At 43.5% G+C, this 24,721-nt stretch overlaps 1 protein-coding gene across 2 annotated transcripts in view; it reads right to left on the minus strand.

Annotated features, from left to right (window-relative positions):
• Positions 1-941: 941 nt before the first annotated feature.
• The window catches only part of kirrel1a (kirre like nephrin family adhesion molecule 1a), a 32,406-nt gene continuing 8,626 nt past the window's right edge, over positions 942-24,721 (minus strand). Inside the window, exons 2-15 of one of the 2 annotated variants that reach the window (XM_030075580.1) lie at positions 18,229-18,378; positions 15,335-15,484; positions 15,088-15,245; positions 14,340-14,490; positions 13,268-13,373; positions 12,626-12,774; positions 12,352-12,479; positions 10,909-11,035; positions 10,549-10,649; positions 8,599-8,815; positions 6,713-6,820; positions 5,793-5,920; positions 5,339-5,416; positions 942-3,575 (exon numbers count right to left, since the gene is read on the minus strand). In XM_030075580.1, the coding sequence (XP_029931440.1) occupies positions 2,913-3,575; positions 5,339-5,416; positions 5,793-5,920; positions 6,713-6,820; positions 8,599-8,815; positions 10,549-10,649; positions 10,909-11,035; positions 12,352-12,479; positions 12,626-12,774; positions 13,268-13,373; positions 14,340-14,490; positions 15,088-15,245; positions 15,335-15,484; positions 18,229-18,378 (2,414 nt within the window). In that variant the 3' untranslated portion in view covers positions 942-2,912. Of the gene's footprint in view, positions 3,576-5,338; positions 5,453-5,792; positions 5,921-6,712; positions 6,821-8,598; positions 8,816-10,548; positions 10,650-10,908; positions 11,036-12,351; positions 12,480-12,625; positions 12,775-13,267; positions 13,374-14,339; positions 14,491-15,087; positions 15,246-15,334; positions 15,485-18,228; positions 18,379-24,721 lie in introns of both variants that reach the window. The other variant, XM_030075579.1, reaches the window with a different exon arrangement.

A 24,721-nucleotide genomic window follows, 5' to 3' on the forward strand; every position in this document is an offset into this window, starting at 1 on the left:
ATTATTATCTTTTCAGCATCTATGCAGCTGGTTTTTCCCTTAAAAGGCCATATCCTCATACCGCCTTACACTTAATGTAAGCCTTATCACACACCAGTTTCATACTACTGCATTTCTGGTAGGTATACTATGAATTCTGGTTGGTAAAGGTTTTGTCTTTGGTATACATGGCACTCTTTTGTATGAGCAATATGACACATTAAAGCAACACAATATAATATTGGGTTTATAATATTGAGTCCACATGGTGGCAAAATATCCTCATTAGTTGCTTTCTGCTCCTCTGGGTTTCTAATCCACACTACCTCTCTACAGGCCTGTCTTCATGTGGCAAATCAGCTCATAAACTAACAATTTAAGCTCAAAAACAAAGCTGAGTATGCCAAAACAAAAAACAGGAGATTCCCAAAACCCTTTTGTTGTTGTTGTTGTTGTAATTACAATTATTTGTGAGTACTATCAGGTTGTTTCTTATAGGTGCAAGATTACTGTACTATGTGGAACTGTCCTTCAGACGCCAGCCTACCACACTGGATCAACTTTACAGTTCAAATAGAAAAATAACAAGAAGAGACTTTTCTTCAAAAAATGGGCACTGGGATTTTTTTTCCATATATATATTGGCACAAATAAGCTTTGTACAAGTTCATTTATGTGTTATTATGGGAGCTGTTTGTCGATTAACAGCCCAGGTGAGCACAGAGCAGCTAATGAGGAAATATTGCCACCATGTGGACTCATATAAAGCACAGGTTAATATCCAACTTGACAAAATGCAATGTTGCTTTCAAATCTAGCCTCCATTCACTCTCAGTTGAGCTTGCGTGTGCTTGCAACACAGTAAGCTGCTCCCGTCCAAAGCATCCCCCGAAAAGACTACAAAGTTCTCTTTTTATAAAAAACAGTGCTTTTATTTATGTAATACTGTGGAAAAATAATTACATACCATTTTTAAAAAATATTGAAGATAATGAAATTAAAAAATGAGAGTTTGATAACGTTTGTTGTACATCTTTTGAACAGTTTTTCTCTGCTACGAAGAACAGTACAATAAGATAATCATTGGATTTTTCTAAATTCAAAGACACAATAATACAGGATACAGTCCTACCAGAGGTATAAAAGTATTGTAACAGGATTGTGAGAGAAATGATATGGACATATACTGAGACACGCACTCGCACACGTGGACACACACAGACATGCACACACACACATACTGTATACACATGGACATGCATACAATAGTCGCGCGCACACGCAAGGAGGGCGTCGCGTGTGTATAGCTTCCCATACACACACCGTCATTCACACATCTATACAAACACGCTGTACAAATCGATGTGCGCGCCGACGCCCACACACTCCCTCTTGATCTCTCTCTCTCTCACACTCGCACACCCACGCGCCCAATCATACACCACTATATGTCAATATTGTGGACAAGCCTTCATTGAACCTCTCCATACACATTCTCCTCCGGCCGTTTGGCAGACTGACGATGAGGAATGATTAAAATGGAAATGTACGACATGTTCCCCTTTAAGGCCACTCAGTTCTAAACCCAACATCTGTGTTTCTCTCTCTGTCTGCACCAGGCGTCGAGTTAAGAGCTCAGAGAGAAGGGCCCAGGCTTCTGGACGCTTCAGAAGTCCAGAGGGACTCAAGGACCCGAGAGCCTGGTTTGTAAAGCAACGCTCGCCGATAGAAGGAGCTCCATGGTTTCTACTGCATATAAATGGTGATGAACATTATGAACACTTGGCACAAGGTCTCTTTCATATATACTGGTTACACTTTTACAATCTGAAATCCTTCCTAAATCCTGCCGGCAATTTGTAGGAGGAATTCAGGCTCTTCATGCTTCACTTTGTCTCAGTGAATATCACCCAGGCAAAGGCCTTTTGTTTTTTTCTTTTTCTTTTTTTTTCTTCTTTTAAACACACACTCATGTTTAAACATTTGGTCCATACACACACATATTACACATTTTACAGAAATATGACAAAAATAATTCTGTAATGTTAAAAAATAGAATACAAAGCTCTAGTCAGGTGTGCAAATAAAAAGAGACATTACACAGATATAGATAAGGGATGTCTAAGCATGAATACTGTAGATGCAGTGCAAAACGATGACACCCCTCCCTCCCTCCCCCAAAACACACACACACACACACACACACCTCTCCCGACGTCTGACAGGCATGAAAGCATGTGCCGCTGTAGAGAAGGGCGTTCTGGGATATATATGTGCTCTATGATCATTGAATTAAACAACCAGTGAAAAATTAAACATGAAGAAAAAAAAAAAAAAAAAAAATGCTGGCCAGAAATGACCTTCCACTGGTTGAGGTTTCTTCCGATCGGCGTGTACCATGTGTGACAGTAAGTTTTGACTTAAGATGCTCCCGCTCATCATTAACAATCGAAGTTCATAGCAAAGGCTATGTGATTAAAAGATCTATGATCTCTTATGTTCTCGCTAGTTCTTGCTCTCTTTCCCAGTCTTGATTGTGACTTGCGCTGTTGGCTCTTTCAGAGCTCAGATATATGAACACATTGGGAGTGAGGGAATTCAAAATTGTGAGGAATTTCCCTTCCCTGTCTCGCTAAGACTCTTTCCACTCGTCTTTCCCTCTGCCTCTGTCATTCTCATACCCTCCCTGTCTCATGGGCATGTTCTTCTGACTCCGTGTGCATGTGTGTGTCTTTGTGTGTGTGTGCGTATGAGTGTGGTGTGATGTGTTGTGTGTATTTTGTAGCTGTGTGTTTAGTGTATGTCGTATGTGTGCATGTGTGGAAACAAGTGCGTGTAAATCTGTGGCTGCATGTGTTTACAAGTGTGATGCTATTTATAAGACGCCCCCCCCCACGCTCTGCTAAGAGTGTGAGGCGATTCCGCATCCCTCCTCACACGTGAGTCTGCATCCTCTGCGTGTGCCGGCTGTGGGAGTAGTCGGAGTGTTGCGAGGTGTAGGAGAAGCGAGTAGAGCTGCCATACTTCCCCAGTCCAGTCTCTGAGCCCGAGGGAGCGGGTCCCCCAGGTCCCACCGCGACCCCAGGGCCCGCCACTCCGGATCCCACCCCGTACATCTCATAGGACGGGCCAGCCTCCAGCGGGGCCAGGCTGGGCGGGGCGAAGCCCATGCGGTAAGTGGGGTAGTGGGAGGGGTATCCGTAGTTGTCGTAGGCCAGCTGGGGGGTGGAGTCCAGGAGGCTGCAGTCGCCTGGGAAGTCGCTGGCTGTGGGGGCGGGGTTAGCCGGGGGCTGCTGGCTCTGGCCGCCCCGGGTGAAGGTGTTGAACTGGGCGTAGCTGATGTGGGACAGTCTGGAAGGGGGCCGCGGGTCGTAGCAGGCCTGCGGGCGGCCAGGGGAGGTGAGGGGGCCCGGGGGGCCGGGGGCGCCTCCGCTCGCTGTGGCCCCGGAGCCTCCGGCGCTGCTGCTGATGGACGCGGCTCCTCCTGGTGTTCCTCCTGGGGAGCGGTAGTCAGAGTAGTGCATGGTGGAGCGGGAGGCAGGGCGGCCCTCATCATGGGTTGAGGCTCGCACGTTGTAGTAGCCATTGGTGGGGTCCTTAGCGAGAGACAGAGAGAGAGAGAGAGAAAGAGGGAGAGACATGGACAACGAGAACAGGTGTTAGTAAAAGTGTGTCTACTGAATAATGTGAAAACTTCCTTTTCTCTTTCACTCGTTCAGGGAGACAGGAAGTCAGAGGTCAGGGTCAACTAAAGACCAGTAGCCCTGGAGCTGATATGAATCCAGGCCCCAAGACAGCACAACATTAGGTAGTTGCTTCAGCTAAGAGCTAAGAGCTAAGACTTAGTGCTCTTTTTTCAGACATGTATTCAAATCCAGCTGTGACGCAAACAAACCCTAAAAAAAAAAAAAAAAAAAAAAAAAAAAAAAAAGCACTGCGCAAGAAAATAGCCCCCATCCCCACCAAATTTAAGTGCAAATTACGTGCTTCTGCTTTAAGAATAATCCACCCAGGCTGGCACCCTGGAGCCCTACAGCTACATGTGCTACAATAATTTGGGTGAGTTGGTGTTGTGACGCGTTCGCCAATTTGGGAGCAGACTTGATTTGCATGACTTTGCCTATAAATAAATATGATGTGGGCAAAATAATGAGATTTACATATAATCTACATGATCATGACAGCCGCAAAGAGAGTTCATTTTTGGACTGAATAATCATTTTTTTGCACACAATTATGAAATAACACGCCATTCTGATTTGGTTATTTTGATTTGATATAGTGTCATCAAGCCTTTAGTGAATGTGGGGCTCAGCAGGTTGGATGCCCTCGGATCATCCAGGTACAGGACGGCCTCCCCTGCTCCCCGCCGCCACCCTGCTGCCTGCTCTGATAGTGTGACGGTGCTATTTCTGGGATGATCCTGTCCATCTCATTGTCTCACACATGCCCAGACTTCTCCCCCACCCAACTTTGTTTCACTCTGCTTTGGCGCTTGAGGCACCAAGAAAAAAAAAAAAAAAAAAAGTCTGGCTCAGCCTGTTGTCAGGGTGATCTAACCACCTCCTGGGGTGGATACATGTCTGTGTTTCTTCGGAGTGATCCAAGGCAGCACTCCAGCTAGAGGCTTGGTGTGTTTGCCCTTGCAAAATATTCACGCGGGGAAGTTTCAGCGGAAGATTCTGGCAGCTCCACGTGTTAACCGCTTCCTAAAAATGCATTCATCACCTCGGCTGAACACAATGCTGTCAAAAAGTATTAATGATTCATGACAACTGAATGAGTGTGAGTTATTGCCACACCAAATTCCTCTTTAAGGTTCTCCATGACAAGTGAGCCAGCTTTCTAAGTAGCATGTTTTGTGGCTGAAGGTAGCTGAACTAATTTTTGCAGTCGTGATTTCATATTTCACTCGTGGCACCAGTTTGAGAACCAGTTGAGGTGGAATGGGAGTCAGTTCAAGATGTAGTGGACGGTTTGACGCTGTTGCCATGTTTTCAGCTGTCTCACTCAAACTAGAGCCTGTTTCCTGCAGCTCTGTCTCTTCAAATCTCTCAAATCTCTCACATGCCAAAATCCTCAATCAATACTCCACTTGGATCATATGTTCAGGCTCCGGTACAGTATAAGGGTAAAACTTTCATTATGCTATTCACTGGTTTATAATTTTTGCCTTGTGGATCTGGTCCATGTCATCCTGGGAGACAGCTATTCCACTGGAAAAAGAAATACTGTACCTCACTGTATGAAAGATTTAAGATTTCAATTTTTGAAGGCATCCTGAATGATTGAGATGAAAGCAAACAAGCCTCCAGTGAGGTTTTTTTTTTGTTTTTTTTTTGTGACTGTACAAACTCACCTTCAGGTCATACTCCTGGCGGGTGTCCAGGGTGTCACTGCGGAGGTCTGACTTGAGCTCTATGTCGTCTTTAAAGGGCTGATTGGAGGGAGAGAAGGACACAGAGGGGAGAAACTAAACCGTCAAACAACAGAACAAAACAAAACAAAACAAAAAATTAAAAAAAAAACAAAAAAAAAAAAAAAAAACAGAGGAGAGGAGATACCACGACAAAACAAAAGTGGGAAGGAGGCAAAGGAAAAGAAGATGAAAGGAGAAGAGAACATGGAATTAAGAGAGTGTTAAAAAGGTGTGAATTCAGAGGGAAACAACAGAGTTACTGAGTTTGTTTTGATTCAAAGGTACAGCGCGGCGTAGGGAGAGGTTACTGAGTTAATCCAAGGTATTTCTTTTTACAGCTACAGGCTGTATAAACACTTTCCAGCGCAAGCACACACGTCCCGCTGCCGCTCACCGAGTACATGGCCTTGACCATGCGCGATGCCGTGGACACGCTGCCGGAGTCCTCCTCCAAGCTGTGGGTCTCCTTGTTTATCGTCTCCACCTTGATGTCAGGCTTACCCAGCGTGACCCCGCGCCGACCTGGAAGCAAAACATAGCAAGGTTGAATGCAGCTGGATACCCGCGTCTCTGCTCGTGTGTGTTTTTATGAGCACGAGGAGCAAGTTCAGAGGGTACCCACATCCATATGGTGCATTAGAGCGCACTATGGGTGTGGGATTTCTCAGTAACAAAACACTGACAGGAGATTTTCTGTGTTGTGCTGCAAAAAATGTCCCTCTTACCAAGTCATTTGGTTTAACATGGAGTCATAAAGTGTATTTTTTGTTTAAACAAGTGAGATAAATCAGCCAGAGTGGTGAGATATTTCTGGTTTTTTGCAGTGCAACTTTGCTTGTTCCAGGAAACATGACTGATTAAGGCAGATCAGTTTCTTAGTATCAACAAAATTACATCTGATTCCAAAAATGTTGAGTTATAACGCAAAAAAGATCAGACTTTCTTCCACTGCTTTCAGGAAAAAAATTATTTCAAGACTCCATGCTACATGAATCTGGTTCTTCCAGTGATCATTTTGATTGTTGTCTCTTGATATAGCTGCATGATCTGCCTTCCTCTTCAGCAAATGGGAATTCTCTTAAGGAAATAAATGACTTGTTTTGATGGATATTTCTTTGTAGCGTGTGTATGAAGAGCACAAACAATATAGTAGCCATAATTGGGGCAATATATGAACACAATAATTAAAAAAAAAAAATTAAAATAAGTTACAACAGAAAGGGGAACATCACAACTGCACAGAAACAGCTGCTATACCTGCAACAGGGGTGTTATTATGTTATAAAACAGAGGGGACGCATGGTTGTGACTCACTGCCTTTGCGCTGCCGGTAGAAGATAAGTACGAGGACAAGCAGGCAGAGGAACAAGAGGATGGTGCAGCCCACTGTCCCACCAGCTATTATTCCCACTGGGACCTCCTCTGAGATGGAGAGGAGACAGAGAGAGAGGAGGAGGGAGGAGGAGGAAGATGAGGTAAGAAGGAGAAAACAGGAAAAGGAAATGGATAAGTTAAAGTGACATTACCACATAAATGAGTGTCTGCTTTGCTACGCTATCTCTAATTAATAGAACACAACAGTGATTTGAGCTCAAGCCAGTTCACGAAAGTTGCTGTTCTTAACGCTGGGTGTCTGTTAGATCTTCCCTGGGAAAAATACTCTGATGCACAGGAAGTGATGTCTTTTACATTTTCAGTTTGGTTGGTATAAATAGAAGAGCTGGGTAGAAAGCATGAGCCGCAATAGCCAGAGACTCAAACTTTCACCAGAAAATTTGCAACAGAAAATCAAATGGAGGTGCAGTGCAAAAACCCCACAGCACTGAGTGCTTAGCAACACGAATGAAGACAAAAAAAACAAGGATCTCCACTTTAAGTACACAATTGTCTACTTAGTACTGTTTAAAAAAAAAAAGTGAGGCAAGTGCTGTTTGCCTATAGTAAATCTTTGAGGAGCAAAAACGCTCAGCGTGGACCTGCTTTGAAAAGGAGTGACAAAAAGAGGGGTGCAGCCTCAGCAATGTAGGAATACAGGAATTTGGTAACTGGAGATCACCAACCCTAAACTGATAACAGACAATATCAGTCCTTATGAGGAATAAGATCATGATTTTTGACAAGATAATGAAAACCTCCTATACTGCATGGGGTCAAGGTAAAAGAACAAAAAAATTACCTATATCTGATGAAACTGCTTTTAAATTGATGAATGTGTAAGGAAGGAAAACTGATTAAAATGACTGTTTCAACTAAAACAGTAATTTTTCATATTTTATTAAAACTATTGTTCATAATTTATGAATGCAAATGTTTCTTAGACACCATGTACATCAAGCTGCACTGCCTTGCACATCATCTCATATAGGCTCATTATGCATTTGATAAATAAAGTTGGCACATTCCTCCTTTACTATTTTGCTGATGTCTCCTTATTGTTGTTGCTGTTTTTGTGCTGCATTATGGATTATGTCTGAGATTTATGACGTTGTGCAATAAGGTATTTAGAAGATGGAGCAAAAAAAGAAAAGTGGATGTGTGTAAACACTCAGTACAGCTGGGCACTGGTGTTCTCAAGAGTAGGGCTGGGTATCACCAGTCATTTCCCGAATCAATTCCCCAATCAACTAAACAATCGATTCAATAACTGATTCGATTTGATTTGATTTAATATTTCAGTTACAATACCAAATTTTGCTTGGATAATAAAGAGATTCTAAGAGAGCTAATGCTGTAAACTGTACAAGGAAACCTCTAACCTTGTGCATTATTAAAAAATATTAATGTTTACATTAAGAATTGACCCTAAAGCAGTTACATTTTATTTAACATGAGCAACTCCCTACAGCAGTCAACACAATATAGTGAAGACTAATTGATTCAGGGATTAAATGAATCAAAAATCAGTTTGTTAAAATGAAGATCAATTCCAATTCCATTTATCACCAAGATCACAAAGATGCTGAGTTTGTTTACTTTTCTCCTTTCATATCATGATGAAATTAATAATTTGAGTTTTTTTGACTGCTGGTCAGACTATGAAAGCAATCCGATGACATCACTTTGGGCTCTGCTAACCTCCCATTAGCATTTATCATTACACTTAGACTTTACAGGCAAAACGATTTAGTGATTTATCAAAAATAATCAAATGATTATTGAGTAATGAAAGTAATGGTTAGCTGCAGAAAAGAAGCACACACCAGTCTCCTCTAGTGTGATGATCATGGTTCCCGGGCCGAAGGAGTTCCACGCCGTGCAGTTGTAGGTGGACAGGAAGTCGGACTCCATGACGTTGTTGATGGTGAGGGTGGAGAGGACGCCGCCGCCCTCGGCCGACGGCTTGCTCTGCTCCACCGTGTAGCGCTCCAACAGTGTCCCCTTCTCCTTCTCCCACACGTTCTCCTTCCACGCCCACACCTGCACACACACACACACACACACACACACACACACACACACACACACACAGTAAGAGCTCATATCAGATTATATTGCAGTTAGTTAAGCTCTATTTAAATTAGATGAGTTTCACTGGGGCAGGTCATGTAATATAATGTTTACATGCTGTAATTCTATTCCTTGTAGTCTGCACATCTCTGTCTTACACCTCTGCTTATCTGCCAGAAACAAGAAACTCCACATATATTTAGGATGGAAATGCCAGTTCAAACTGGATTGCTATTATCAGATGTCCTCTGAGTTTGCTGAGAAAAAGGTCATTTGCTTCAGATTTTTTACCTTCCAGACTTACAAAAGAAAGACAAATGCAGATATGGATTAAAATTTCAGATGCAGTTGGTAACAATTGCAATATGGCAGATCTTCTGCCGGTAAAAGCAGTACAGTTTAAATATGGCTACGATGTGACTTTGGTAAATGCCTGCACAAATACATAGTAACTCACTGACTCACCCACATCACTACAGTTCCAAAGCTGCATACACACACTTGTGTATGTATGCACACACACACTTAAACACTACTGCAATACTGACATGGGTTTATTCATTTTTTAACCAAAAATGGTTTTGTACTGATGATACTAGGGTGGAAAAGTCTGTGAAACTGAATTTTGGGACACTAAACTCTTCACTAAAATGATCCAGATGAATGAAATCCTTTTTAAGGCAAGCCTTTATGTGAAAAAATGATTTACAATACAACATAACTGAACAATTAAATAAATCAAAAAAATGTGCAAAGAAGCTACAGAGGCACTGGACAGCAGAACAGGCTGATATGGATTTTTAATAACAGGCGAGTATCGGCTCAACTAGAGTAAAAAATGCAAGGCAAAACCAAAATAGAGCAGATAAATTTACATCAGGAACACTCTCACATGTAAACACACATCTTGCATGACTTCCTCAAAGCAGCAACAGTTTGTCCACCTCTCTACTCCTGGCCAAGGCAGGGATCGAGGGTGACTGAGTTAGTGAGAATCTTGCACATTCTCCAACTTTAAAACCACTAAAAGCGGCTGTATTATTCAGCATTGAAGTACTGTACCAAGGCGGATTAAATATGCATAAGGCCACATGTTCCCATAATCTGCCCATTTATTCCACAGAAGAAGAATCTTCTGGCTGTGGCGTTTACTGGGACAACTGTTCCTCTTCCCATCCTTCATATTTTATAAATCTTTTTCTGTCCCTTCTTTTGCCGCCTGCATTAGGAGAGCTCACTGTGAGTCAGGATGGATCAAAGTCACTGAGGCTGGGGAGTGGAGGAACTACTACTGTGCCTCTGTGATACAGCTGACTGAAGAAAGCACCCGGGCTGATTTCTGACGCAGGAGCTAAAAGTGGACCGGCTTAATGTTAGTGTTGGTTTGTTTATGTGATGGGTCGGAGGAAAATTCTAGGCGAGTTTTGGGGTGAGTCACCGTTCAGAGAGAAAGGGGACAGTGCCTAAAAGCATTTGCCGTGCAGGAGCGGAGCCATTTAGGAAGAGCAAGATCCAGTAACAGGGAGATACAAACCGTTTTAGGACTAAAAGGCTGTACAACACTTTCCTATTTTTTTTTTTTCCCTCTGAGTAATTACTACTGGGTTGACGTATAAGCAAAAGACTGCCGATTTTCATTCCAAATTAAGTTCATAAAACTGCTATTTTACATGGCATTTCATGGTGGAAGTATTTTCACTTACAATCTTATCCGGAGGAGGTGTACTAGCTATGTAGCATTTCACCTCTCCTCTCTCTCCCCTCACTGCGTACTGGACTGGATCACTGGAGATGATGGGAGGACCTGCAGCAACAATGAGGGGAAATGTGGGTGTAACTGAGAGAGGAAAAAAAAGAGATTCTACTAATAAAATATGAAAGACAGGAGACAAGAGGGATATCACTGCTCTCTTATCCAAATCTTGTTGCTTCCTTTCTTTGAATTTAAAGTTTACATGTTTGTCAGAGATAAATTGCCTTTCACATACAGTAAGAGCTTTTTGGAAGTATAAGATTTTGATGGAAGGGCAGTGATGTATTAAACTGTGTGGATGCTTTCTGACCATTGACAGTGAGCGTGACCTCAGTCTCTCCTACTCCGATCCGTGGGACGATGGCTTTACATACGTACTGGCCCGCATCTGCCTGGCTCACCGACTTCAAGTACAACTGGTTGTTGTTGCTGAGAACCTGGGGGAGAGTAAAAGGCAGCAAATATAAGGAGGAAAGCCAGATAAATCCAGGAAAGAACACGCTGTAGCACGTACAGTATGTACTATAGCTTGTGGCAAGGATGGAGACAAGAGTGCAAATTCTATTACATATTTGCATGTCTGGACATACATCTGTATTATTTGTTCTTCAACCTTGACACACATAAACAACAAGCAATGCACACTAACATATCCAGTTTTATCCTGTAAATCTTTTAGCCAAGATCCAGTGTATTATTCTCAGAATGTTTCTTTATTGCAATAGATTTAAAAGCTTAAGAACACTATATATACATGTGTTCCCCAGTTCTACATATGTGCTCCACATTGTTACTATGTTCCCAAGGTCCCAGGTTCCCAAGGTCCTATGTTCCCACAGTCCTACATTCCCAGGGTCCCATGTTCCCAGGGTCCTACATTCCCAGGGTCCTTCATTCCCAGGGTCCTATGTTCCCAAGGTCCTATGTTCCCAAAGTACTATGTTCCCACAGTACTGTGTTCCCAGGTTCCTATGTTTCCAAGGTCCTATGTTCCCAAGGTACTATGTTCCTATGGTCCTATGTTCCTATGGTCCTATGTTCCTATGGCCCTATGTTCCTATGGTCCTATGTTCCCAAGGTACTATGTTCCTATGGTCCTATGTTCCTATGGTCCTATGTTCCTATGGCCCTATGTTCCCAGGGTCCTATGTTCCTATGGTCCTATGTTCCTATGGCCCTATGTTCCCAGGGTCCTATGTTCCCAACATCCCATTCCCCAGATCTATACTATATTATTTGGGCGGTTTGGGTTGAGGATTGACGTGCTAACAGAATATTGAACTGGGGCAGATAGGACCCTAGGAACATAGATATGCTCCCACCAGAACTAAGTCTAGCTTCTACTAAGGAAATTAAGCAGGGTTAGCAAGTTGACTCTTGCTAAACACAAGATCAGTCAGATGTGTCAGAAATGGCCAGATCGCAGTCAAAAAATTAAGCCTGTCTTCTGAATTCTGTTGAGACAGAAACATGAACAGGTAGTCACTGTTGCCCAAGAGCTGAGAACATCCAATATGGCCGCCGGAGGGTATGTCACCTCAACCACCTGTTCTCCTGCTACTGCAACAGTCCACTTTACCTAAAGACTCATCTCAACTAATCTGAGGGGGCTATACCATTAACCGACTGACAGACAAACAGGCAGCAAATTGGTATTAGTGTTTTTCTAAACGCATATGTAAGTAATGTGAAGTAATAAGTAATGAGAATGTGAGGACAGAAGAGTAAACTGGCTAAGACAAAGGACTCTCACCATGTTTGAGCCCTTTTTGAACCAGGTGAGTGTGAGTGGAGGGTTCCCAGCCCATTTACAGTTGAGGCTGACGTCAGAGTCGATGTCTACTGTTTTTGGCTGGGGTTCCACCAACAGGATCGGACCAACTGGATAAAGTAAGACAGAAAGAAAGACAGACAAATGAAAAACAGTGCTCTTCTACCCAGTGTGTTTGAGTATTAACGGAACAGACTACAGGAGAAAGAGATGGTCAGAGAGTTGCGGTGAGGCTGACGGGTATTCGGTGACTCACAGTGAACGTCCACCAGGATGCTGACGTTGGTCTTTCCCACGGCATTGAAGACCAGACAGGAGACAGGCTCCGTGAAGAAGGAGTGGTCGGCCTTGGTAGTGAACACACTCTCCCTGGCACCCTGCAGCACCACGCCGCCTTTTGCCCACCTAGGTTACAACACACCATGTTATGAACACAGTTGCCCACCTCGTGTACACAAAAAACACTTTAAATCTTATTAAAATCTTGTAATCATCATATATGAAGGAAATGTATGCCTGTGCTACAAAATTACCACTTTTGTTTTACATGCATTTACATATATTAACTTACATAGCAGAGCAGCGTATGTGAAATGAGAATATGAATGTATCTACCCCCAAGCTACTGTATGTGAGAGAAGAGTAGATTTTCATATAAACTTATCTCCATACATTTTGATATCACTTGCCAAGATATACTAGACAGATTTACTTATATTTTGTAATGTATTGCAATATTTTTTAGATATGCTGCTGCAGGTATATTTGAGAATACATGAATGAAGCACACCTAATCTCTGAATGCCAATAATGAAGAGCCAAAAGGAAATACTACATTTTCTCACTGGAAAAAAGACAGAGAGCAAAAAGAGGATTGAGATTATATGTGGGTGCTGACCTGTAGCCCATAATCGGAGGGTTGGCATTGGCTTGGCAGGTGAAGGTGACTCTGTCCCCCTCCAGCACCGAGCGGGGCTCAATAGACAAGGTCACTGTCGGTGGGTCTATGAGGGAAGAGACATACCGCATCGTAAACTTACACTCTGCACCAAAGTGCAGAGGCCATTTTGGAGCAAAATGACTGCCACACCATACTTGATGGCAGCTACATTTATACAAGCATGTAACTGCAGTGTCACTCTAAATGAGTCCAAATAAAAACACTTAAAGTAATAATTTGCTGACTCATATAATGGCTTCTTCAGACACATACTGACTCCTAATATTCAGTAACAGAAAATATTTGCATGATGAAGCACATTGTTTTTCTCATCTAATGTTATAAAACAATATTTCATTTGCAATGCATTTAGAGGTACTTTTCTGTACCATTTTACCACATTATCTGGTTGTTGTTAGCAGATGCTACAAAGTAATCATTTCATAATTCTGAGTGTCACAAAGTAGTTTTAAAGTATCTATCTTTAAAAAGTCCACATAATAGAGTTTGTTTGGGAATGATGCCAAGTTAACTAAGTCAGCCAGATCCCTGTTCTTTTAAATCTACTATGGGCTAACTTGCCAGTATAGTATTTAAGTGCATTTTAAACGCCATAATATATGGATACATGTTAAGACAATTAGGCAATATTGCCTGAAGGAACCTATTAAAATATTCCCACAGGGACAATATTCAATAATCCCACAGGGATTTACAGTGTCTGTGGTACTCAATATTGAGTTTACAGTGAACCTATGGTATCTTATGTATTCCTATGATAATCCTATAGCGGAGTTACATTACCTACATCCCGATGTCATGATATCTGTATGCAACTTGCAGTAGCTTACTTACTAACTCTTTTTAATTGAGGAAGGGGAAGAGGAGTGCCTAGACAAAATCACCGTATGTAACCTTAGCTGTAAGGAATGCACATTGTATGAAAAAAAGACAGGGCTATGCTTGGTCAATCAAAATTCCCTTAAAATTTTGCCTGTCACTTCCAGATTAAGAGTTCGGCGGTGCTTACGATGTACGTTGAGGGTTACGGTTGTGCTCTTGCCGGTGGGAACAGCCAGGTTGGTTGCCACGCAGCTGTAGTTCCTCCCGGTGTCGGTGTCAACGGGCTGGATGGGCAGGTAGCTCCGCGTGGTCACCCTCTTCCTGTCTGGAAGCACCTCCTGATCATGGAGCCAGGGCAGAGAGAGATATAGGGGTCACAAACTCCTGAGAGGACACTGGCACACTGGCATTTAAGGGTGATAAAACATCAGGAAAAAGAATGAGAGAGGGACGATATCAAGAAAAATACTGCATCCAGATACTGATGGCAATCATGTGGCATTACAAAGCATCTGCACCATTTTGTTACAGAACCATCTCATCAAATTAGTTTCAACGCTAGTGCGAAATATAAAACAAGAACAGATAATGTGCAGTCCCACGGCACATTTGCAATGATGGCATAAAGTTTCTGAAGAGGTGAAGAGGATTAACAGGGTATTGAGGAAATTTGAACCTAAGCTACGAAGCTCCATGTTTAAAGTTACATTTTCACAATAACAGACCTTTAATATCCTTTAATTAAAGTCCAGATATGATTGAAATACAGTTCAATACAGTAAAGAGTGATGAAGCTTGATCGCTCTATGGTATGGGCGAATGAAGAGTCTCATTTTTGAGTAACTGACCTGAATTTGCCTCTTGGTGAACAAAAGGTTTTGCCATTAATGCAGCTCATGAGGGAGTGTGTGTGGGAGTGTTTTTTGTAGACTTACAGTGGTGCTGGCAGCACCCTCAACAGGCAGGCCATCTTTGAGCCATTCGATCATGGAGGGTGGCTTGGCCCCTCGAGACACACAACTAAGGTTGTAGGACTCGCCGGCGTTCAGCAGCACCTCCGGACCCCCGTCTATCACTGGGTCATCTGGGGGGACTGCAGGGGAGAGCGGATCATCAGAAAAACACGCCGTCCCTCCCCACCCACACACACAATTTTCCATACACATGCGCGGGCAGACTTACTGAGGACGGTGAGTTTGGCCCTCCTGGACCTCAGGGCGGCATCAGGGGCCTGGCACTCATACAAGGAGTCATCGGACAGATCGGCCGACAGAATCTCCAGGTTGTACTGGCCCAAGTCCTGGACCCGCAGCACACGGTACCTGGGCCAGGCTGGGACACACACACGCAGAGAAACGATTCAAACACACATGCACAAACAAGCTCCATTCAGAGTTGTTCATATCTGATTCTGTTCAGCCTCTCATCCATTTATAAAACCAAAATTAACTGACAACATTGTAAAAAAACTAATTTGCAGAGTAACAATAACGTCACATCCATTTCTGGATCTGCACCTACACTTCTTGGACACCAGTGATGGGGTGAATCCCAAAAATGCGTTCTATCACTTTTATTTTAGCCTCAATGCACTGTATTGTTATCCTTAATTTATGTTTTGGCCAAAAACAATATTTTTGCTTATGGACCCTTCACTGTGAAGTTTTTTTTTTTTTTTGGTAGCATGTGGGCTTTCCTTTGTTTCTCCTGTACCTGAACTTCTCCCATGTCTTTTGAACACATTTCACTTGAAGTACGTGTGCACCATTGAGATTTGTTAAACGTTAATCAATTTGGCTACTTCACTTTTATTCTGCTATTGTGTCACATTGTCCTCCATGAAAGCTCTCGCTCAACCATATTGCCATGGGTGCAAAATTTATGGCAGTCATTCCAGGTGAATTATTTAAGCTTTATCAATTGACATGAAAATGCTGACAAATTCCAATGTGAGCATTTTGTATAATATCTCCATCTCTGAAAAAAAAAAAACATGAGAATTTTGGATGCTTTTGGTTGCTGGATAATGTTGAGTCAAGTGAAAGGGACACAGGTGCAGAGGCAAACAGACACAGATATGGACTCATGGTGTGAAACATATGCACGTGCACAAAGCTAAACCACAAACACACAAGGAAACACACTCAGGCAGTTTGCACACACACGTTCAAACACATAACACACACACGCAATGCTCTCTCTCCTGTCCTCCACTTCCCTTCCCCCATCCGCCACCCAGCACAGCTGTGCCACTGCTGTGCATTCTCACCATTAGGTGGCATCCACGCTCTCTTTCACCAACAGGGGGGGGGAAAAAGACGAATGCATTATGACAGCGACGTTTTAGAGGACTCAAAACGACTCCCGTCCATGGTGCAGAATTCATGTTTGCTGCCGAGACGTAGATTGCATGTGAAATTCTCTGTTGTCATTTCCACCTGATCGCTCCAAACTGGGATTTGCTGCTTTCCTAACCTTGTGTGTCCTTGCTCCTGCTCCCATGTATGTGTGTGTGCGTGTGTGTGTGTGTGCCTTGTATATACGTGCATTTGCATGTGAAATGTCGAGAGCGAGAAAGCGTATGAAAAGCCGAGAGAGGGGAGGGAGAGGGACAGAGCCACACATACACACAAACACACACACACACACACACACACGCACATACACGCTGTGTGTATGTGTGTATGAAGCACCCAGTGTTCATTCACATGTTTCTATTTAAAAGCTTTGGCTTGAAGCACTGGACCATTACAGTAACAATATGATTAAAAAAAGGGAGAGGGAAAGGACGAGAGAGAATGGCGAAGGGAGAGACGAGGAGAGAAAGCAGCCGAGGAAAGGAGGGAGAAACAAGGCCTGAAAGAGGGAGAGAGAGAGAGAGAGAGAGAGAGAGGAGAGGCAAAGACAAGGATAGAGGAGAGCGGGGAGAGTGTCAAGCGAGCTGAAGGTAAGGAGAGAGAAGGTAGGGAGGTTAAATCAAGAATAGGAACAGAGGCTGCTGAGGAAAGGAGGGAGAGAGGGAGAGGAAGAAAAGGGGATGAGGGAACATAGATGAGGAGGCCGCAAAGGGAACAGGAGGTAGAGAATGGCATGACAGATACTGTAGGACGCAGGAGAGGAGAGGAGAGAGGAAAAACCGAGTACAAGGAAAGGAAAGGAAAGGAAAGGAAAGGAAAGGAAAGGAAAGGAAAGGGAAAATTGAGGCAAGAAATCCAGAAAAAAAAAAACAAATGAGGCGACATCAGTCACAGATAATGCCATCCCCCTCTGGGCCAATCAGAAAGAAATATGCTAACTTGCTTTGACCTGCAATTGCAGAGCCCCCATTAGGCTAATCAGTGTAATTTTGAAGATGTTGGAACATAGTGACAAGATTTTGTCAAAATCACATGAGCAGCGTCTGAGGTGTTGCTGGACAGACGAGCGGACAAATGCACGGTGTGAGAAATGGCGTGTCGGCGTGCGATTTTGCTCACTTCAAGTGTGTCCGCATGTAAAACCTGCAGTGAAACCTGCCTCACCCTGCCTGAAGGAGCCGCTGACCCACCTAAGAATTTCCTTTGCATGGTCCGGCAAGCATTTGATGACTTCATTGTGCAGGAGCTTCAGCATCAGCCCAAATGAATGCAAAATTTTCACAATATGATGTCATGGCACAGTAATAATTCATATTTAACAGCTCTGGATGCTGCCTTGAGCCGATATCAGAAAGGCATTTAGGCCTCGATTTCACATGACAATCACAGATGTCGGTTCAAATTTCACTCTATATGCTATATTTTCACCAGCATCTACTCAACATGAAAATATTTGCTGGGGGGGGGGGGGGTTAACGGCGGGTTTTACGGTCCCATGATGGTTCAGATGTTTCAGGGAGTTTTTCGTCTGTTTCTGGTGGAAACACCGAATCCTCATATTTCTGGGGAATGTTTGGTGCAATAAATTGTTATATTTAAACATTAAAACAGGCTGTTAGCCGTTTCAATGCAAAGGTATCAGTATCAGCTTTGCAAAACCCATGTCCGTCAAGCCCTATCCAGTGAACTCAGCAGAGGGAGGCTGTGCAAACATCTCACCCCGGAGGTCCTCTCCGATGCCCAGGGCCAGGCCGTCCTTGGTCCACTGAACAATGCCCGAGTAGTTGAAGACAACACAGGACAGGATCACCCTCTGGCCCCGCACCACCGACTGGTCTGCCGGCTCCTGAGAGAACCTCGCCGTCCACACTGGAGGTTGGAAGCGAAGCGGAGGGAGTGGGAGAGAGAGAATAGGGATTGGGAGAATTAGGGAGGAGAAAGGGATAAAGAGAAAAAACGGGAGAGAAAAATAAGTTTGGGACTTTCTGTCTTGATGTTTTTAGAGGCAGGCTACTGTAAAATGGCCCAAAACCACGGATATAGCATATTATTGTATCTGCGGTTTTGTGGTTAATTGATTCAAAACTGCATTCCGCCCGCTGCGATGGAATGCGATCCTTGATCACACGATAGCTTACCGCCGTAAACCGAGCGCCGCCAAGGAGTAAAGAGTGGGGTGGAAAGACAGATGGAGGTGTCAAAGTAGGAAAAGAGAAAGAGAGGGAGAGAACGGGGGGAGAAAGTGAAAGAGAGAAAGAGAGAGAGTTTGGTTAAGAGCTGACTCAGGAGAGAAGAGCTGGGAGATCAAACAGACAACTTCAGCCACGGGGTCTCTCTCACACCCCCTTTTCTTCTCACTCATGACTTTTATTTCTTCACTCTTCAAACTCCCTCCTCTCTCGTCTCTTTTTTTTTTCTCCCCCACTCTCTCGCTCTTGTCTCTCCCTCTCTCCTCATTCCTCCCTATGAGTCATCTCCCAGGCTTCCACTCCCCACCGAACTACAGTGGCTGTCATTGTCTAGTAGGCTCTCTCTTTCTGTAGTTTCTCGTCCACTTCCACGGCGGATAGACCCCGCGTTCATCTCGTGCTGCTTTGGCCCACCAACCGACTGTCTAATGTGAAGAAAAACATGAAAAAAAAAAAAATTGCTATTGTTCCGCCGCATATGATGACAAGTTGTAATTAGCTGTCCCTTGAAGACATGACACCCAAACAATGGAGGAGAAGCAATCACTGTGGAGGATTTGCGTCTCGCTTTAAATTTTCATTGTTCCCATTCTCTTTCTTGCTTTCATTTTTCCTGCTTCCCTCTCCCACTTGTTATTTCGAAGAATCTCGTACAGTAGATCATTTACCCGTGGCTGCATTGTACCCCCCCCCCCCTCCCCTTCCCTGCCATTGGCTCCCTCAATCTCTTACTCTGTGTCTATAATATTGTATGTCCTTTACCCAAATTGCTTTGCTTCACTCTCAGCTTCCCTGCATATGTATGCATCCCCACTCTCCTCCTTCACTTCGTACATCTATAATGTTGTCTGTGTATGTCTTTTTGCCTGTACCACTTTTCCTCTCTACCTCTTCTTCTCTGTGCATGCATCTCCTGCTCTTTCTATATACATATATAATGCTGTATATGTCCTTTTACCCATAATGCTTTCTATTTCTGTGGTCCTCCTCCTCGCTGGTTGGAAGGGGGTTAGAGGCGGACTGTCACAACTCATTTATCACATTAAATATCAGCCCTACAGCACTTTCTCTCTCTCTCTCTCTCTCTCCCCGTTTCCCCCCAATCCTACTCACTCTCTCTCCTCTACCAACTCCTATTTGTCGTTCACCCGCTTCTCTCTTCTCCCACTTTTTTCCCTCGCCCTTTCTTCTCCACCTCCTACCATTTTCATTTTCCCTTCTCGCTTGTTCTTTCCACTTTTTTTTAACTTGTTTTCTCTCTTTCTCTCACACTCTCTATCCCTCTCTCCCTGTCCCTCACACTTTTCTCTCTGCCCCTCCAGCACTTTTCTGAAGGTTCCCATCTCTCTCACTTTTCTTAACAACTGCCATATGCCTCTGCATCAACCCGCCCCCCCACCCCCATCATCCCTCCACCCCCACCATGACCCTCAGTCCCTATCTCTCACATTCCTTCCTTCTCCTTCACACACAGGCATGCCCCCCCCCCCCCCACCCCCCACCCCAACCCCCCCACCACCACCACCGCCACCATTGTGACAAATTTGGTGTGATTTGCAGAGGTGCAATATGCCCAATATTACAAAAAACTCAGTCATGCAAAAAGATTTCTGCACAGTTCATAACAATGATTTCTGACAGTGCAGCGCATTAATATTCTTAAGATAAGGGAGAAGCGCACAAGGGAATCAGATGTGGATTGAGCTTTGCAGCATACATGCTATTAAAAAAAACAAACACAATAAAAATTTTTTTTTAAAAAACACCGGCCCTAAATCTGACCCTTGTGGAACGCCAAAATCAACAGAGGCAATGAAGTGTGATAAATAAACAGCAACAACAGGCTATGGAAAGAAGTGTGTTCACATCAGTCACAAAAATGCATCATTGCTTTATACTTGTTCATAAAGTACATGTGATAGTAATACAGTGGTAAACAAAAAAGGTGAATTACTTGTAAACTGTGGCATACAATGTTTTGGGGGGGAAAAGTGCCAACATAAACAAAAAATTGCATTAATTTTTTTTTTTAATACATTCACTTTCATGTAACATATGATGGTATGATACTTTGATGAATAGAATGAATTGGTATTATCATAAAAAGCTGTATACACCACCTAAACCATCTTTCACAAATAAAAAGGGGGGTAATGTGAGTTTAGCTGGGTTTTACCCCCCACTGCAATCTCAACTTAGCAGCCTGAGGGCAAGCAAATCCTTTCCTCCAACCACCTTACACGTTGCTTGCTGGAGGTATTCCCTCAGCTGCCACAGTAAACCACAAACATAATCCATACTGAACACTCTAGCGGAGGCTACAGAATCTGCAGAGAAAACACCCATGCAAGGCGGGTAATTGCAGGTTCTACGACACAAATAGACTGAAAACACTGACTCATTTAAACATGTGCTCATTTCGCTCTGATTTCCATATTACCCGGTTAGCATTTGTCAACATGTGTGCATGTGCACAAGTTTGCGTGTTTCAAACCACAGAGAAAAATCTCTACACGGAGAGCAAAGACAAGACAGCGGAGTGTGTGCATGTGAGAAGGGAAGCTTGTATTCTTTCATTATGTGGGTTATGCTGCAGTGACAAATTTAGAGTGTGTCCTGATTTCCTTGAGTCACTGATCCCCAAGATACCATTGGGAGACTCCAAGCACCCTGTCCGCACAAAGACCATGGTCACAAAGAACTGTGACCATGACCACATAAGCGTGGACACACACGCACATGCACACACACATGCAAACACAGGCGGCGCAGATGACTTAACCTTCACCACACGGGCTTACCATATCCTGTCAACACACACACAAACACAGCCACTGTAAACCCCAAACATATAATCGACACATAGGGGTGGTTTCCTGTACATGGATTACACCATGATTTGTAGTAAATCATAAAGTGAGCAGAGCATCTCCGTCTCCACTGGGGACGCTTCTCAGTTTAGTCTAGGATTAAGTATGGCCCTAGTCGAAGTTTGGAAAAGGATTAGGATTAATCTGGGGCCGAGGACAACAGCCCCTGCAGACAGTGTGACACTAACTCCAGCTTGTCAAAGCAGACACAAAGCCAAAGGCGAGCACGCACAGCCTTGCCGGGTGACTCACCCAAAGCGTGGCCACACACCGCCATAACATGAACCACCACAGCAATTTAACTGGGGAGCACCTCTTGCACTGTGCAGCGGTGTTTTAATAGCAGCAAGGTAATGAACTGTCAATTTGGGTTACTGAAAATTACTGAAAGGTTATATGCATACAATTTTTTTTTTTTTTTCCCACTACAGTTATTTTTGGTAAGTGTGCTGCTCATATGCCCTGCGTCTCTTCATTTGCCAAACAGCCCACTGTTCGGTTGTGAAAGTTGTTTCTCACCATCTAAAAACAAACTTGCCTCACCTCTCTGGATGGGACAGGAGATGAGGTTGGGGGTGTAAGAGTTTAGCACTGAAGGCTAAAAAAGGTTCACTGGTGGCATTTAAGTCTTGTGGTATCAAATGTGATTAAATAAAATCCCATTTGTATGGATTGTTATGCATCGAACTAATTATCTTTGTGTCTGCCACCCCTCACCCCCCTTTCCCACACCATACCCCTCTGTACCCCTCCGACAAAGTCCCCCTGCCTTCCTCTCCCTCACTCCTTTCCAGCCAATCCCGCGCTTAGGCTGGATCACAGACTTGCGTCACCATAGCAACAGCTGACGTCTAAAGTAACTGCCCAAAAAAAGTTTTCTGTATGTGCATGTATGTGTGCACACGCGTATGTGCATCTGTGTGTCTGATGAAACCCTCCCTTGTGTTCGGTACACCCACTTTTCTGAAAAACATTTTTCAATGACCTCATCCTCCCTCCACCTATCCAATTAATAGTCAGGCGGCCGCAGTGGTCTCTCATTATTTCTCTCCCCCCCTCCCTCTTATTAGTCAATCCGCTGCAAATTGATTTTGTTATCTGTCTAACTCCATATCGCCGCTGTGTGTGGCCGATGATGTGATGGTGTTATGGAGGGACTGCCTGAAAATGAGATGCAGGAATGGGAGAACAAAGAGACGACGAGGTCCACAGACAAAGCTGCGAAGTGTGATGGAGGAGGATGACATCATTGTTTCAGGACAAAGTTGCAGCCATACAGAACTGACTCTCGCTCACCTTATTCGCTGTATCTGACTGTGCATGTGGCAGGCTTTGAACTTAGTTTAGTGCAGTGGGTGATCAATCGGTGTATAAATCAGTCTCAGCAGCAATGGGTGGATTTTCCAGTGTATGCATGTGCCTATCAATCAATGTTGTGGCATGAGAACTTTGGAACTTTAATACTGGAAGTTTTTATGTGTTAATTCCAGGAAACCCATTCAAAACTGAAATTAGTCTATTTTGTACTGGTTCTTAAAAAACTGACTTGGAGATATGAGGGGTTTGTGCAGTGTGATGGCACTAAATATGGATATGTATGTTGTCTGTGTGCATGCGTGTGTATTATGTTTGTATACATGTAATGCTCAAGAATATGAACATATGGCACAAATCATACATCATACATACATGCCTGTATACATACAGTTAGGTCCATAAGTATTTGGACAGTGACACAGTATTCATAATTTTGCCCTTGTACACCACCACAGTCGATCTGAAATGGAGTAATCAAGATGTGACTGAAGTGCAAACTTTCAGCTTTACTTTAAGGGATTGATATATACATTTTTATATACATTTTTTATACATTATCCCCATTTTCAGAGGCTCCAAGGTAATTGGACACTTGACTGAAATGCAGTTTCCTGGCCAGGTGTGGCCTTTTCCCTCATTATTCCATGACAAATTAAAAAACTAAAAGGTCTGGAGTTCATTCCAAGTGTTTGCATTTGCATTTGGTAGCTGTTTATCAGAACCCTCATCATGCGACCCAAAGAGGTGTCTATGCAGGTGAAGGAGGCCATCATCAGGCTCCAAAAGCAAAGGAAATCTATCATGCAGATAGCAACAACTTTAGGAGTAGCCAAATCAGTGGTTTGGTATACCATGAAAAAGGAGGAAGGTACCGGTAAGATCAGCAACACCAAAAGGCCTGGAAGACCACAGAAGACATTTAAGTTGGATGACCAAAGAAGTCATTCCCCGGTGAGGAAAAACCCATTCACAACGTCTAGGGAAGTCAAAAACATTCTTGAGGAGGTAGGCCTAATCTAGGTAGGCCAAATCTACAGTTAAGAAAAGTTTGTGAGAAAAATAAATACACAGGGTAAATAGCACGGTGAAAGCACTGGAGTCACTCAAGAACAGGAAGACCAGATCAGACTTGGCAAAAAAAAAAAAAACATCTAAAAAAGCCTGCCCAAGTCTGGAACAAGGTTCTTTGGTCAGATGAAATGAAGATTAACTTGTAGCAAAATGATGGGAAGAGCAAAGTGTGGAGAATGAAAGGAGCAGCTCATCACCCAAAGCAGAGCTTATCATCTGTCCAGCATGGTGCAGGCAGTGTTATGGCATGGGCATGTATGGCTGCCAGTGGAACTGGGTCACCAGTGTTTATTGGTGATGTGACTGCTGATGGAAGTAGCAGGATGAATTCTGATGTTTACAGGGCAATACTATCTGCTCAATGCCACAAAACTGATTAGCTTAGCGGAGCTTCACAGTACAGATGGACAATGACCCAAAACGAAAGCAGCCCAAGCGTTACTGAAAGCAAAGAAGTGGAATATCCTTCAATGGCCAAGTCAGTCCCCAGACCTCAAGCCAACTGAGCTGCTTTTCACCTGCTGAAGACCAAACTGAAGGCTGAAAGACCCACAAACCTGCAGCAGCTGAAGGAGCTGCAGTAAAGGCTTGGCAGAGCGTCTCGAGGGGGGAAACTCAGAATTTGGTGATGTTGTTCATGGGCTCCAGACTTCAGGCCGTCACAGACCGAAAAGGATTTTTCTCCATTTATTGAATAGAATCCTTATAATTATAGCTATATGTTATGTGTAGTTTGTCCAATTATTTTCGAGCCTCTGAAAATGG

Source organism: Myripristis murdjan, chromosome 18, assembly GCF_902150065.1.
Source record: "Myripristis murdjan chromosome 18, fMyrMur1.1, whole genome shotgun sequence".
NCBI lineage: Eukaryota > Metazoa > Chordata > Actinopteri > Holocentriformes > Holocentridae > Myripristis > Myripristis murdjan.